Below are 16,680 nucleotides of genomic sequence, written 5' to 3'. Positions count from 1 at the left end.
GAGGAGGAGATGCTGGAGGAGAATGGGAGGGAATAGATTTTGGTATATTCAAAGAAGTGGATTCATAGCTCTCTTTGGCCACTAACTGTGCAGCTTCACAAAGATTAGTTAACTTCCTGGAACTTCAATTTCTTTATCTGTAAAACAAATACAATACTTCCTATCTTGCACGATTGTTGTAAAGCCAAATGGTAGCTAGTGTTATTATTATTATTAGTGGAGATAAGAATAAATGCTTTAACACTTTGTACTTTCTGCTGATTCCTTCAAAAACAAAAAAGGGAGCAAGAAATACCAACAGAAGGCACAAATGATTTAGGCAGCATTGCAAGTTGATAAGAATTTGTATCATAGAGCAACCACAGGATGAGTCATTACAGAATAAAGATTAAAGTGTTGGGAAACATCTACAGAGATTATGTGGTAGAAAACTTCATTATAAAATCCTAGGGACAATGTAGGTATATTTATGGTGAATCATGCTAGGGAGGAAAGATGCTGACTTAAATTTATGGATTAGGCAATGTACATATGATATATACTGGAGGAACAGAGAAATACAAAAGAACAAACACAACTTCTGTTTAGATGTAACAAGGTTACTTGAGAGAGTAGTATTAATATAACCAATATACTATAATGCTAAATTAGTGGCATAAACAGACAAGAAGCTAACATATGGGAATACATTCAGCAAGGCTATTCAATATCTGGATCAGAGAAATTATGCTGCAACAAAGTATATTTTACTTAGGTAAGGAGAAGAGGAACCTGGTAATAGGGGAGTAATTCTTATTTTGTAGTCAAAACAGTTTATTTAGTACACCTCTATTTGATAAGGACAAAATAAGATTGCTTATTAAGTGATCAAAGCTTAAATTTAAACAGTATTTGGCAATCTCTAAAGGACTCTAGCAATCATTATCACATCTGAGCTGTGACTGAGGATGGGGCACGTAGTTTAGTCCCAATTTTAAAAATGATGGAACTGAGGTCTAGAGATTAGGGCTTACCTACGGTTTCACCATTAGATACAGTGGAGTTGTTATCCAAACTCTGATCTTATGACTCTAGTCAGTGTTTTTCCAACACAGCATGTACATTGCTACTACTAACTTTCATTCTTTTAAAAAAAAATTTTTTTTTTAATGTTTATTCATTTTTGAGAGAGACAGAGCATGAGTGGTGGAGGTGCAGAGAGAGAGGGAGACACAGAATCCAAATCAGGCTCCAGGCTGCTTCTGAGATGTCAGCACAGAGCCTGACACGGGGCTAGAACCCACGAGCTGTGAGATCATGACCTGAGCTGAAGTCGGACACTTAACTGACTGAGCCACCCAGGTGCCCCCTAACTTTCATTCTATATACCAAACCCAGAGGACACTATTTCGTTTGGGTTAAAGAAATGTTAAGAGCAAAATAAATATATGGTTCCATTTCATAGGTAGAAGCGCAAAGTTAGAAACAAAAAGAGATCATTACTTAAAGATAGAGGTGCATATGATGAAATGCAAAAGAGAAGTGGAAAGGAAATGAAAGATAAGGAATTAAAATTTTCAAAAGTGATAAAAATCTTAGGAGTAGAGGAAAAAACAGATAAAAACTGATAACAATTCTCAAAGCAGCAGAAAGGCCAGAAAACTCATAACCAAAGATAGTTACAAAAAATGATAAATTATTTGTCTCTAAGTTCCAGAACCAGAAAAAAGAACAAAGAGGAAGCTCTATGAATAACAACACATTTAAAAGTAAAACAAGGCGATTTGACAAACCATTGTGTAAAATGTGTTTTAGATCTGGGCAATCAATTAATGATAAAGCAGAGATAAACCAGCAAAAGTTCAAGAGGTAAAGATGGTCTATCTTAACCGTTTTAATGGTCATTTCTTTTTTCTTTTTCATTTTTAAATGTTTTATTATTTATTTTTGAGAGAGAGAGAGCGAGGGAGTGAGCAAGCATGAATGGGGCAGGGGCAGAGAGAAAGGGAGACACAATCCGAAGCAGGCTCCAGGCTCTGAGCTGTCAGCACAGAGCCGGATGCGGGGCTTGAACCCACAAACTGCGAGATCATGACCTTAGCTGAAGTCAGATATTCCTCTAGTCATTTATTTTCTTATCTTCTGAAGTGAGAGTTGGAAGACCTGTGAAGTGTTCCCTGGGAAATGTTTTCTCTGAGTTTTTAGCAAAGCTTCCAGTTTCATCATGTTCTCACTTGAGAACCCATTGACCTCACTGATATGAAATCAACTCGAATTATTTTCTAGTTAATCACTTCTCTTGTTTTTCAATTTGAGAGAGAGAGAGAGAGAGAGAGAGAGAGAGAGAGAGAGAGAGAGAGGGAATCTCAAGCAGGCTCCATGCTCAGCGTGGAACCCGAAGCAGAGCTGGATCCCACAACCCTGGGATCATGACCTGAGCCGAGATAAAGGGTTGGACACTCAACCAACTGAGCCACCCAGGCACCCCATTAATCATCCTTCTAATTAAAAAATAAGTCCTATCTTCTGATGTCAACTGTTGGTTTATATTCATACCAAAGAATGATAATTTTAAGGAGGTAAGAAAGTGATACGGGCTAAGAGGAAAAACAAAACAGAGAAAAAGATTACCTCTCCTAGTCCTTCTAGGGCCCTGAGTACAATGAGGGCTCCAACTCCAAAATCTGCAGCAACAGGAGTGAACAGGGTGAAGATGGCTGTGCCAAGGATCCCAAATCCTAGCAGCAGTTTCCCGCCCACTTTGCTGGCAATATATCCTCCAGGAATCTGGGTGATGATGTAGCCATAAAAAAAAGAACCGAGAATCCATCCTTGCGTTTCTGCATCCCACTGGTACCTTTTACCCTATAAAGAGCAGGAGGATAAAAACAACCTTTTAAGACGTTGACTAAACAGCTCTTTTGTCTAATTGGCATCTAAGTACACATAAATGTAATTTTGAATCACTGTTTTCGAGTGAAGAACTTGCAAACTTTCTACTAGGTAGGTGAGTCACCACAACACAGACATGCCACTTCTAGAAGACAATAAAAATAACTGAAAGCCGTAAACTGCAAGAAGGCTCGCTATTTTATGAAACTAGACTCTAGGATGAGTTGTAGAGGCTTTGTAATGACCATGACCAAGAAGGACCAAAAAACAGGTACAGGTTCAATCCAGAAATTCTACTAAACAGAATACTGTATGGGCTGAGCTAGGCTTTGGAGCCAGGCCTGGGTTCAAGCCTCGCTCTTTTACTTACTGGATTTGTGATCTGGGAAGTTAAATGAAAAAGGCCTGACACACACGAAGTGTTCACTTAATGTTGGTTATTAGTATGCATAAATATAGATCATTAGTATCTCCCCGATTCAGAACAAACACTTGAACAAGCATAAAGAACAAGACGAAAGAACAAGAATTTAAACCAAGCCATAAACTTCATGTGAGTAGGAAATGTCTTTTAATTAGTAGCAGCACACAGTAAGGTAATGATGAAGATTTAGTGACTAATCAGAATATCTGACATCTTTAATGCATGTAGTTGTATCACTGAGCCAATGTGTCAAGAACAATTGCAGGATTTGTTTTTACTGCTGATATAAGGCAGATGAATACAATTTAGCTAGGTCGACAAAAGCACTTGCCAAAGGGAAAGATACAAAGCACCCCTCTAATTATCCTTATTCGCAGTATTAATTTGTAGCTTATCTGTGGAATTATTGGACTTCATGAACTGTCCAGCAGTTATAAGTCATAGGTTGAAGTAGGAAAAGTGGGTGATGTGAACCCAAATATGAATTCAGCAACATTATTAAAGTCCAATAAAATTTTTTTTGGTAAGTCACTATTTTGTATGTATGCTTGTTTAGGCAAAAACTTCCTGTGCTTGAATGCTCTTGTTTATAAATGGCAGAGGAGACTAACCCAAGTGTGATCTGGCTTCTTTGTGAACCCTGGGAATGGATGAAAATATACTCCTAAAAAAGGACACCAGCCTTTTCTCCTTTTCTCTCTGTCTGATAAGCAAAATAAAGTGTTTAAAGTATATAAAACTCAATTCTGAACAAATGATGAGCACACACTTCTCAATTCTACTATAACATGAAGCAGGCAAAGTGACTTAAGCAGTTTAGGTTAAGCATAACGTAAGTTTTAGAAAAAGAATGTCCTAAAAGACTGACCTGTTCTTATTTTTCATACTGCAGATGACCCAAGCTTTCCTGCAACCATAACCTTTTAAGCAAAACAGCTATTGAACAAAAGTCCCATAAAAATTATTCAGCAACATCTAAAACAATCAAATTTTCTGGTATGCTAAACGGGTTTTTCCAAATTATCTTCAAGGATGGTTGGTATGTTTATAGAGGAAACTGAAAAACTACTTTTCAAACAGATCAAGGTGTATTACACCAAGTAGCAGTAGCTGTAGTTATGTTACTGTTCAACTAGTTCCTGGAAAAACACAAAGGAAAAAGACTCAGCTTACATGAATCAAGTGTTGATGGTTTCTATAGGATGAAGAAAGACTTTTCAGTATTTTAACTTGGTCATATTTTAGGAATAAGACTGTTTATAAAGTAGCACTTACCGTTTGATTATGAAGAACTTTTATGGGAGCAGAATGCTCTGCACACTCCTTGGAAGTTTTATTATCTGCTAAAGTCGTATTTGAATCTATCATATCCACCAATGCCACGCTCAGATTCACCCGTAATGCATAGAGAACGAAGAAACCAAAAAACGCCAACACTGCTAAGTTATAACGAGCAGAGCCGCACACTGGAGCTGAAATAAATATTGGGGGACAACTTTCACTAGAAGAATAACTTAGATGATATTGTCTAAATTACTAAAAAGGTTACTTTTTAGAAGTACACAAATTCATAAATCATGAATATTTTTCTGAGAATAATCTCAGGTTGAGCATCTCTGAAAACATTTATCAAAGAGAATTTGTTCTCAGCAGCTGTAGTTTTGATAAACATGTAACACACGAGAGCCTGAACTATAAGACAGTTTTTTAAAACACGAAGGCAATAGCTTTACCAACTCTGCTCAGAAAGATCTCCATTACAGCCTCAGAACTGTCAGTTGACAAAGATATGAGAAAAACAGATAAGGGGTTTAATGGCATCACTGTTTCTGAAAAACTATCTGAAACATGGCCAATAAGTACTAGAGTATTCACCACAGCATAGCACACATACTACTTACTGACTATGGATTAGCGGCCATCTCACTGTAATTGTAGCACAGCACAAAAATTTCCTGCCAAGGCTAGGGCCTGAAACTCCTCTTGATAAATTTCTTACCTTGAAAAGTATCCTCAGAGGCTGGGTTTGAATCAGAAGCCATGATTAACACTTAAGGTCCTCCTAAACTAAATGTGTTTAAGAATCCAGAAGCAAACTTGCAGAATCTATGACAGTTGCAGCATCTGTGACAGTTGCTCAGTTGATCATGCTTAAAGGGCCCACATTAAAAAGGGAAGTAAGTGAAGGTACCACAAGGATAAAAAAAAAAATGAAGGCGGAATGGCTGGAGGAACCAATGAAAGAAAGATCATGTGAGAGGAGGAGTTTTGGTCTATTTTTTACTGTAATTACAGGCGTATGCACATTATTCTGTCTTTTGCTTCTTTTACTGAGTTGCAGAATTGGAGAGGGGACAGGAATTTAGGAAGTTAAGGTTGAATGATCCCTTAGTGACAGAGAGAGTGGCTAATCCAGGGTCTTACACCTTTAAGTTTGGTAAGCACTGAGAGAGAAATAGCTGTTGAAAGACACGAACATCTGTTTTACTTGGTTCAATACCTATATATGAATATAAGTATGCTTTATTTGGGTAATTACATATTAATACTACATACACATTTTTCCCCTACTCAGGAATCCTGGTGTTTTCATTTACCTACCCTCAAACAAAAATATGTTTTTCAGACTACAAAGGTCTTGGTACTGATTCAGACTGACTGATTCAGACTGAAGCATTAATGAATATGGCATGACTATACTTAGGGATGTTCTTAAATACTATGATCAAACTCACTTTCTTATAAGCCTTCAGACACTTAACAACTGCTATCAGTGTTTCTTCTGTGTAGGCATTACATCACTTATGACAGAACTTTTCAATTGACTCCTTTTGGAGGAATACAGCTATTAGAATTATGGCACCACTGCCATTGTTAGACCTAGATCTGTGAGAACTGTATTTCTAAAGCTCCATTCATGCTGTCTGTGTTACCTGAATCTAGAAACGTTTGCTCTCTGCTCCAACCAATGGGCTGCTATCTAGTTAGGGAGGCTTTGGATAGTGCAAGGCATGTTTTATCATTGCTCTGTGCCAGTAATACAAAGAAATCTGGATGGGGCCTCATAATCTTGCCAAATTTGGACAACCAAAATGTGTTACTCGGTGTAATTTGGAGTAAGAAAACTCCAGATATATGTACTGTCTGCTTTGCCAAAGTATTATTTACAAAGTTCATTACCTACTTCAGCAGAGGAGTGACAACAGGTAATTGTGGTTTCAAGAGCTTCTCTGGTTGCTGTGTGTAAATTACAAAGGGAGAAAAGTGTGAATCATGGTAGAAGATGTAGACTCAGAAAAATCACTTAAGGGACTATTAGAGTTTTTCAGGAAAGAGATGAAGGTGGCTTTAACTAGGATAAAGCAGAGGCAATGGAGAGAAATGGGCAGATTTGAGATAAATTTAAAAGCAGAACTGACTGGCCTTGCCTACATATTAGATGTGGCAGTAAGTGAAAGGAAGGGGGGAAGTTACTAGTAATTCAGCTTACTGATTAGTCCAGACAACTTTATTTTATGCTATTCTGACTTGTAATGTTATTACTCCTTTCTATCCTATTTGCAGTTACCATATTTTATTGTAATCAGTTTCTCCCCACGTGATGCTTTATTTGGACTATGACATACCCTTTTTGTAAAAAATTTTAATGTTTTGTTTTTATTTTTGAGAGAGAGAGATAGAGAGACAGAGTGCAAGTGGGGGAGGGGCAGAGAGAGGGAGACCCAGAATCTGAAGCAGGCTCTAGGCTCTGAGCTGTTAGCACAGAGCCCAACACAGGGCTCGAACTCATGAACCACAAGATCATGACCTGAGCCGAAGTCAGATGCTTAACAGACTGAGCCACCCAGGCGCCCCTGGATTTTGATATACCTTATCCTATGAAGAAGATGTAGGGCTATAAGTTGGTGGTATTACTTGAAAATATGACAAAGAAATTATGGATCAGGCAATTTTAACTTTCTGGGGGCACGGTCAATAATCAGAAAATAAAAAAAACACAGATGTCACAAAGTGTATGACTATGAGGTTTTAAGAGATACTAAAAATACATGGTTGCTACTTTATAAAAATGGTTATTGCTTACAAATCAGTCAGAAAAATTTTATTTCAAGAAAGTATGATGATTGGACAAGATGTGCCTGTGAATTTGGATAATGTTTGAAATTGGTCCAACAAAAGAACGCTTGCATCATGAAGAGAGAGAACATCCATCGGGCATCTGCCACCTTGAAATCTAGTTCAAAGCAAAATCATGCTTGCATAACGAACAGAGCACCCATCAAAACAAACACCAGCTTCTAAAATATGGTTTAAACTTAGGAATGTGGAGTGGGTGTACTTGAAAGAACACAGTCTAATTTAGAGAAAAGCAGACCTGAGAATGAATCTCAGTCCTGAATCTCATCGTCTGTGTTTTTGGGGAAGTTACTTAATAGTTTTCATTCTCAGGTTTCTTGGCTCTTAGAATGAGGCAACCACAATGCACCTCACTGGGTTGTGTGTGGATTAAATGAAATACTCTAGGGAAGTTATGGTAAACACTCAGTAGAAGTGAGTTCCTTTCCTGTTCACCCTGGATAAAGTTATACCAATAAGATAGAGTGCCACCATATATGTGTGTAACAAGAGGCAAAGGAGTCACATTAAATTGCTTGTGTGTGTGTATGTGTGGGTGGGGGGTCCGGGAAGGCCTCTTGGAGAAAGGACATTTATACTAGTCTTCATCAATGAGTAGGAAGTCACCGGGCATTGAGAGTGAAGGGTAATTGTCTGGAAGCATCATCCATGTGGAATAAGGAAGAGTCAATCTCATCAATTAACACACGGCAAGACAAAATAATAACTCCTTGAGGCAGCAGTGAGGAGTGAAAGTGATATGCCCAGAAGGCCAGGTTTCTGTAGAAGCAAGGATGTGTAGGTGGAGGGAAGGCTGGTGAAAATCTTAGAATGCCAGGCATTTATTCATTGTGGAAGGGTTTGGCAGTGGGAAGAAGCAAGGAAGTACTGAGTAGTGAGGGAGAGACTCAGGTGGAAAATTCATGGTTGGAAGCACTGACCCATGCAGATGATGATTTTCCCTAAAGGAAGGGGGGCACTGGACACAGTGAGCACCCTTGGCCCAAGAACTGCATTACAAAAAAATTTCCTATTAGGGTGCCTGACTGGCTCTTGATCTTGGGGTTGTGAGTTCAAGCCCCATGTTTGGCATAGAGATTAAAAAAAAATAAAAATCTTGAAGGTGACTGGGTGGCTCTGTCGGTTGAGTGTCTGACTTAGTTCACATCATGATCTTGTAATTTGTGAGTTCGAGCCCTACATTGGGCTCGCTGCTGTCAGTACGGAGCCCCGCTTCAGATCTTCTGTCCTCCTCTCTCTCTGCCCCTCCCTTGCTCACACTCTCTCTGTCTCAAAAATAAACATAAAAAAAAATCTTTAACATAAATACAATATGTTTTGCCTTTAAAAGGGGTAATATTCAACTAGTCTTACTCTGCCTTATGGGTAATTAATTCCTGATAAATCTTTATGTATTCTTAGCTCCCAAATTAATACCCATTTATGTGAAAACACCAAATTCCACTAACATGGATTCAGTTACACAACATGACCCAAATGACCCAATGACCCAAGGCCATTTGCCTTCGTTCTATAACATGGTTGCTCTCTACCAGCACGCCATACCTTACATTTAATACACAAAGTATATTTGTGAAACTCAGTGCTTGTGTAATTGAGCCCTGAATGTAACCCCTGCAACAGAACAGTAGAGGCAAAAAACAAAAGGAAACACCACTCTCCCCATTAATGAAAACAAAGCATAGAATGAACTGTTACAAGTTAGGAATCACAAGTTCCAATAGAGTGTGACCCTGAAGAATGGGGGCGTCATTTTACTGTGCCGAGGTTCTCTGAGGAATGCAAAATCCAAATGGTCTTCACTGATAATAATGATAATGATAATGATAATAATAGTAATAGTAACATTTACTATGTGCCACTAGGCACTTCCTATTAGCTTCTAGGCACTTCCTATTCTAGGCACTTCTAGGCACTTCCTATTAGCTCATTTAATCCTCACAATAACCCTGTAAGTTAGGTATACTATTTTCCTTGATTTATTGATAAGGAATGCATAGAGAGCTTAGGTAATTGCTAAAGCTCACAGAACAAGTTAGCAGAGCTGGGTTTGGAAGTTAGTTAGGCACTCTGGCTCCAGATCCATGCTCTGTCTTTAAACACAAAGAAATGTCTTAGAAGCCCTAAAACTCGTTTTTCCTGAGTGAACACATTTTTGGTGCAACAGTATTCTGATAATCCACTTAATCAAATATAAGGCACATGTCATTCATACAAAAGTAAACCTTCAACTGGTATAAAGTGTGAGGAATGCATTTTTGTGTGTGGGAGGGGAAGCTTTGCTCTTCCTTGCTTAGTTCCCTCTCTTCCTCCTACCTAAATTAAGCAGAAAAATCTATAGACTTCCTATTGTTTATCAGTGTTGGGCCAGCTTTTCCCCATCATTTTGGTGTGCATCTCTGAAATCCACCAGGCTGAGTAAAAGCAGATGCTTAAGAGGCAAACAATAATTGGGTTACTGAAAATTCCATCATATTACATCAACCTGAGTGGTATTAATTCTTAACACTAAAGAAACATATCTTAATTTTAGCTCTCTTAATAAAGAAACACTATGTATAATTTAAAACCATGTCCTCTTACTGATGGTGGAGTAGGGAACTTGTAAATTTGTGACGGATCAAGTAAAAATGATTAAGCATTTTTCAAATACGAATTTCTCAAATGTAACACAAATGTGGCTACATGCAACCTTTGGGATGTAACCTCTGTGGCCCTTGGATGTCTAGGTATACAATGCACCACCAGATGGTAGTTTCTAAGTTCTTTTTACTACTGTAAAATTTTACAACTGATATTTTATCAGCTTTTCTCTTCTTAAAATCAGAAATATACACTTAGGCATAGATAAGGTACAGACATATATATTTTCTCAACTGCAACAGAATATAGTAGTCTCTAGGGAATATCTTGATTATGGCATTTGTTTCTGTATTTCTGTAATAGATTATTTTACAGAAGAAAATTATAGAAAGCTAACAGCTATGCCACAGAAAAAGTGCAGTTTACGGAACTAAGTCCAATTTCTAGGTAAAACGTCACTGGTACAGTATTTACACTGAGCCTCCTCTAAAATAAGCTCCCAGCTGCTGGATGGAGCTCTGACGTTGCCACATCTACTGCCACCATCTGGTAATGTTAAAAACAAATAAAAAAGATACCACAGGACTACCCTATTCTTGGTCAGGAAAGTCAAATTTCTAATTCAACTCTGTTTCTCATGCACACGTCTTTGAAACTACAGAATGCCTGCAAACGGAGTTGTTCTTTATTTTTAATTACTTTCAAAGTAGTTACATTTAAAAAATATTAAATAGTAATATATTTTAACTTCCCCAAATTCACGGAAGATACGTTAAGTACTTCTATTTGTTGCAAGGCCTTTGACAAGTTATCTTAGAGCTTTATAGATATCCTATCTTGAGGATAACTAAATTGTTTTCTAACTTAAATCGTGGACTGCTACGATGTAATCGTAGACTACCATACGGAAAAAAAAATGTGTGCACAAGTTCAAGATATTCGCTGGGTTATGCAAGTTTTCCTCCGTATACACACAACATGTTAACCTCAATCCTGTTTTTCGGTCTCCCCTCTCCGCCCCAGGAGCTACCAGATTACAAGTTGGCGGACAGCAGCTGCGGAAACCTGGCGGTGACAGGGAAGGAGACCTAGCAGTTCCGTCCAACCCTTTGCCCACCCATCTGCAGGCATCTCTCCCAGTTTGCTCTTACACCGGGTCCTCTGCCCGGCCCTTTGCCCATTGATTTGCAGGTTCTCCTCCAATGCATTCTTCCACAGGGTGCCCCGCTTGATGTTATCGAAAACTGCCAGGAGCCCAGCGCCTGCGGCGCCCAGCATCTCCCGCCCAGACCCTTCAGGGCTGCACCTGCCGAGGCCCCACCCGAGACTTCAGCCCTGCCTGGCCTCAAGGTCCCCGCCAGACCCCAGAGCAGCTTCTGGGCACCTGGGCAGGAGGGGGCTGAGCAGGGCGGGGAATGGATCCCGCTCCTCGAATTCCCTCGCGCCTTGGCTTCCCTTTCTCAAGACCCCTTGAGGGGCAGCAGCTCTGGTCCCATCTGCCAAGGACGAGCATACCCTGGCCACCCCCGCCCTCGGACAGCTTCGCTACTCACCGGCTTCCACCCGCGGGGTGCTCTGCAGCAAGGGCGTCCTATCTGAGCCCTCCTCGCCATCGCTGGAGGCCAGGCCCCGAACCGGGGACCTCATGACGCCTCCGAGGAGCAGGCGTGCGATACCTGCAGAAAGGAGAGCGGCGGCCCGACAGCCGAAGGCCTGGGCCGCGCGGGCACAGCCCCGGGCCTGGCACCGCCCCTCGGCTGCGTTCGTCACCGCGGCACCGCCCACAGGCGGCTGCACCGCCTCCTCCGTCGCCGCCATCTTAGGTTCGGGCAACTCTGGAGGGGTTGGGCGGGGGGAAAGCAGAATTCTGGGAGTTGTGGCCTGGCGGGGCGAGGTCAGTGTTTTCTCAGCCCTGGGGCTCTGGGCTTGTCGGATCGTCGGTGTTCTGAGGAAAACCCCTCTTGTGCTCCCTTGTAAAGCTTCGCGGCTGCTCCTGCGGGACCCGGATTGAATGGGACCCTTCAGGAGGCAACGACTTGAATCGCGCATAATTAAGGGGAGGGCTTGGAGCAAATTTAGAAGTGGGTGGTGTGTGTTTGGCGTTCATTTATCGGCAGTAAATTGCCATGAATATCAGCAATCCTGGTACTATCTACCCGCCCAGCATATTGTCCCTAAAGCAGCTTTTGAGGAGGAAAAAACTGAATGGACACATACTGTTCGTTCCTATGAAATAGCTGATTTTGTGGGTCAAAAAAGCCAATGTTGTCAGTTTCATATGATTCAATTGATAGAATCCTCTAATATGTGTGTGTAATGTCTCCCTAGTTCTAATTCGAATAGCAACTTCTGGCATTTGCTGACCCTGGGAAAGAGTAAAAGGGACCAGTCTGCCTAGGGGGTGGGGTGGGGAATTGGGGGATGGGGCAGTGGGAGTGGGACGGAGGTGGGCCTGCGGTCCTGACCACAGGTTTCAGTTGAGCTGTTATCGTGAGTAATAAAGTCCTGGAGAAGGGAAAAATAAGATGTGGTAGATGACCTTGGGGAGTTCAGTGAGGTCGGGGAAGACTCACAGACCAGTAAAAACCAGGTCAGAGGCTTGGTGAGATCCATGAGGGACCAAATAGGAGGGTTAACCTTACCCAGCACGGAGGGTGAAGATTTCTGAGGTTCTCTCTCACCTCCAGATCAGTAAATGCCAGGAGAGTTACCAAGTGAAAACAACAACAAATCAAGCCTTGTTTCTGAGTTACTGAAATGACAATGCAGATTCTAAGCTCTTCAAGGGGGGTAGGGGGTGGGATTCTGGCCTTTTTGGAGTCTTCTACAGCAAGTCTTCAAACTTGACTGTGGGTGAAATTACCCCTCAGAGCCTCTTAAAATGCGAATTCGGATCTATCAGCTCTGGTGTGACAGTTAATTTTATGTGTCAACCTGCAGGGTGTTTTGGATGAGGTTAACATTTAAATCAGTGAGCTCTGGCTAAAGCAGATTGCCCTCTATAATGTGGGTTGAATTTATTCAATCTAAGGCCTGAATAGAACAAAAGACCCCACTCCCCAGCCAAGGGGTAGTTGTCCAGCAGACTGCCTTTACACATCATTTGCAACACAGTCTCTCCTGGGTGTCTAGGCTGCAGGCTCACAGTGCAGATTTGACTTCCCAGCTTTCATAATTGCATGAGCCAATTCCTTATATAACTGTCTTCTCTCTCTCTCTCTCTCTCTCTCTCTCTCTCTCTCTCTCTCTCTCTCTCTCTCTCTCTCGGTTCTGTTTCTCTAGGAAACCCTGACTAATACATCTGGAATGGGCCTGAGATTCTGTATTGCTAAGAAGCAATGAATAACAAGTTTATAGAAGACTTGGAATAAGGATTCCAACATATATGAAAAATTTCAAACCAGAAGAGGCCTCCCCCGTTTTAAAAAATATGCTTTTTATTTTAAGAGTTTTAGGTTTATAGGAAAGTTGCAGAGATAGTACAGTGAGTGCTCTCTACTCTTTACCTGGTTTGACTTCTTAAGATCTTACAATACTTTGATATGTTGGTCACAGCTGATTAGCCAATATTGATAGGTTATTAAACTGAAGTTCCTATTTTATTCAGATTCCTTTAGTTTTTACCTAATGTTCTTTTTCTGTCCTAGGATCCCATCCAGGATAACACTTACATTTAGTCATTGTGTCTCCTTAGGCTCCTGTAGACTGATGGTTTCTCAGACTTTGTTTTTGTTGACCTTGCCAATTTTGTAGAGTACTGGTAGTTTTTGTAGAAAGTCTCTCAATTTGGGTTTGTTTGATGTTTTTTCTTGTAATTGGACTGGGGGAAGACTGCAGAGGTAAAGTGCCATTCTCATCCTGTAATTTCAAGGGAATGTGCTGTCGATATAACTTATCACTAATGATTATCACTGGTGATGTTAAGCCTCATCACATGCCTGAGATCATGTTTGTCAGCTTGTCCCCCCTGTAAAGTTACTCCTTTTCCCCTCCTCCCTTTCCAACTTTTTTCTTTGGTAGAAGTCAGTAATGCAGCTTACACTTAAGGGATAGGGGAGTTATTCTCTAAGTCTTTTTTTTTTTTTTTATTTTTTTTTTTCTTAATGTTTTTATTTATTTTTGAGACAGAGAGAGACAGAGCATGAGCAGGGAAGGGGCAGAGAGAGAGGGAGACACAGAATCGGAAGCAGGCTCCAGGCTCTGAGCCATCAGCACAGAGCTCGATATGGGGCTCGAACTCACAGACTGTGAGATCATGACCTGAGCCAAGTTGGACGCTCAACCGACTGAGCCACCCAGGCGCCCCAACTCTAAGTCTTTGAAGAGCAGAATTCTTTTGTATGGGAGATTTGTGTATTCTCTCATAGTCATTCATTCATTCATTCATTCATTCAAGTATTTATCTATATTACAGGCCCATGGTTATTTATTTTATACTTTGGGTTATAATGCAACACTATGTTACTTATTTTGTTGCTCAAATTGTTCCAAGTTGGTGATTGGAAGATCTTTCAGTTGGTTCCTGTGTCCCTTTTGCATGTCTCCATTGTTGTGTTTTGTTTTTATTTATACCTTACTTTCTGGTATAGTAAGATGTTTTAAGGGCTTCTCTGTGGCTGTCAGTTGAACATCTGACTCTTGATTTTGGCTCAGGTCGTAATCCCAAGGTAGTGGGATCAAGCCCCACGTTGGGCTCTACGCTGAGCATGGAGCCTGCTTAAGATTCTCTCTCTCCCTCTGCCCCTCCCCATCTCTCTCTCTCTCTCTCAAAATAAACAAACAGATTCTAGGCTCAGCCTGTATAGCCTCTGCTCCTGCCATTTCTCCAAAATGAATGATGTTAGAAACCAAGATGGTGCTGGATGTATTTCTTGCTACTGCATTGTCATTGATTCTAAACCCAGAGAAAATACTTTTGTGTTGTTTTATAATGTTCCAGAGAGAAATTAAAAAAAAAAAAAAAGCATAAGATGGCATCTTTTTTGCCCTCATTTCTGGCATTTACTTCCTGATTGCTCACTACCATAGAGGATTGTTGTCAATGTTATTTATTTTTTGGTTGGTAATTCCTTGTTTTACCAACACTCTAAACTGATGCTTTGAATAGAAATATAGTGAAAGCTACATATGTAATTTAAAATTTCTAATAGCTACATTAAAACTTAAGAAACAAAAAAGGTGAGATGAATTTTATACTATATATTATTTAACATTATATCAAAGTTTATCAATTCAACATCTAATCAATATAAAACTATTAGTGAGATATGTTACACTCTTTTTCTAGTACTAAATCTTCAATATCTCTGTGTATTTTGCACTTATAGCACATCATCGTTAGGATCAGCCATGTTTCAAGCATTCAGTTACCACATGTGGAGTGGGCACCATATTGGACAGAGCAGCTCTAGACCATATGAGGGTTTATTTTTCCCTCATGCCTTTAATTTTTTTTTTTTAAGTTTATTGTGAGAGACAGAGAGTGCGGAGGAGGGGAAGAGAGAGAGAGAGAGAGAGAGAGAATCCTAGGCAGTCTCCATGCTGACAGTGGGGCTTGAACTCACAAACGGTGACGTGAAGTCATGACCTGAGCCTACACCAAGAGTTGGATATCTAACTGACTAAGCCACCCAGGTGCTCCCAGAATAATGTCTTTGGATAGGGAAAACAAAACAAAACAAAAAAGACATCTGGGCAGAGTGCCAAGTTCAAAAGATTTTAGCTGTTTTCCTCCTCCATAAACTGAAGATAATAGTAGAAACAACCTCATAGGGTTTTTGTAAGGATTAAATAATGTAATGCATATAAATCACAGTACATGGTAGGTAGTAAGTCTCAATATATGTTAGCTATTACAATTTTTATTGTTAAGTTTGTTTTGCAAAATGAGCTTACCCATGCTAGGAACTCCCTTTGACTTTCATTATACCTTTTTAAAAATACATATCACATTCTCTCTGGAGTTATGTAGTTAGTAGTTGGCTGTGTAACTGTCTTAGTTCCCTTTTAAGACTTTGGGTTTCCTAGGAGCTGGGACCACATCTTATTTACCTTTGCAGGCTATGCAGCTCCTAGCATCTGTTCTTTCACTGTGCTTATCATGTTTCACAGTGCCTTATTATTTTGGCCTTGGTGGGACTACTAAGGTGAGAATTACAAGTAGATAGAAATATAGAGGGAGTAAATATTTGAATGGAGGACAATATTTGAACCACTAAATTTAGAAATATTAAACCTTATAACAATTTTTGGATGAACAGTGTGGTCCTATAAAATCATCATTTCTCTTTCCTAGCTTTTTCGATAAAATAAATAATCAGTAATTATCATGATTATTGAGTTGTATTGGTAATTGAAATGTTTTATTCAATATTTTGTTTTGTTTTGTTTTTTGCCAAACTTGACAATCATCTGAGAATTGATTTCTGAGGGTTAATTTAGAAATTCTTTGTCACTTTATGGGTTTGAATCTCTAGGATTTAGTAATTATTTTCTTTAAATTGTATCACATTATTATTTATAAAGAAACTCTTCACCATCTGGAGATCTTTTCCTCATACAGTTATGTGAGTTAAATTCCAATAACCATTTTTTTTCTTATACTTTGTAACTTATACAAGGGTATCAACTAAACTTAGTGACTTAGGTATAATTATTTAAGGAGG

General features: G+C 39.8%; 2 protein-coding genes across 7 annotated transcripts in view; one reads left to right on the top strand and one right to left on the bottom strand.

Moving 5' to 3' along the window:
- The window catches only part of SLC17A5 (solute carrier family 17 member 5), a 49,043-nt gene extending 37,274 nt beyond the window's left edge, over positions 1-11,769 (bottom strand). Inside the window, exons 1-3 of one of the 4 annotated variants that reach the window (XM_053904724.1) lie at positions 11,569-11,769; positions 4,571-4,767; positions 2,611-2,844 (exon numbers count right to left, since the gene is read on the bottom strand). In XM_053904724.1, coding sequence (XP_053760699.1) covers positions 2,611-2,844; positions 4,571-4,767; positions 11,569-11,662 — 525 coding nt within the window. In that variant the 5' untranslated portion in view covers positions 11,663-11,769. Of the gene's footprint in view, positions 1-2,610; positions 2,845-4,570; positions 4,768-5,294; positions 5,395-11,568 lie in introns of those variants that run through there. The other 3 variants (XM_019417753.2, XM_019417756.2, XM_053904725.1) reach the window with 3 other exon arrangements.
- A 1,540-nt stretch (positions 11,770-13,309) lies between these two features.
- The window catches only part of CD109 (CD109 molecule), a 168,502-nt gene continuing 165,131 nt past the window's right edge, over positions 13,310-16,680 (top strand). For 2 of the 3 annotated variants that reach the window (XM_053904723.1, XM_053904722.1), the window contains exon 1: positions 13,310-13,499. The gene's annotated coding sequence lies outside the window, so the exon portion shown is untranslated. The remainder of the gene's footprint in view (positions 13,500-16,680) is intronic. The other variant, XM_053904721.1, reaches the window with a different exon arrangement.

This window comes from Panthera pardus, unplaced genomic scaffold (genome assembly GCF_024362965.1).
Source record: "Panthera pardus isolate Hobbes unplaced genomic scaffold, ASM2436296v1 HiC_scaffold_17, whole genome shotgun sequence".
Classification (NCBI taxonomy): Eukaryota; Metazoa; Chordata; class Mammalia; order Carnivora; family Felidae; genus Panthera; species Panthera pardus.
This window is presented reverse-complemented; position numbering and strand designations above follow the sequence as displayed.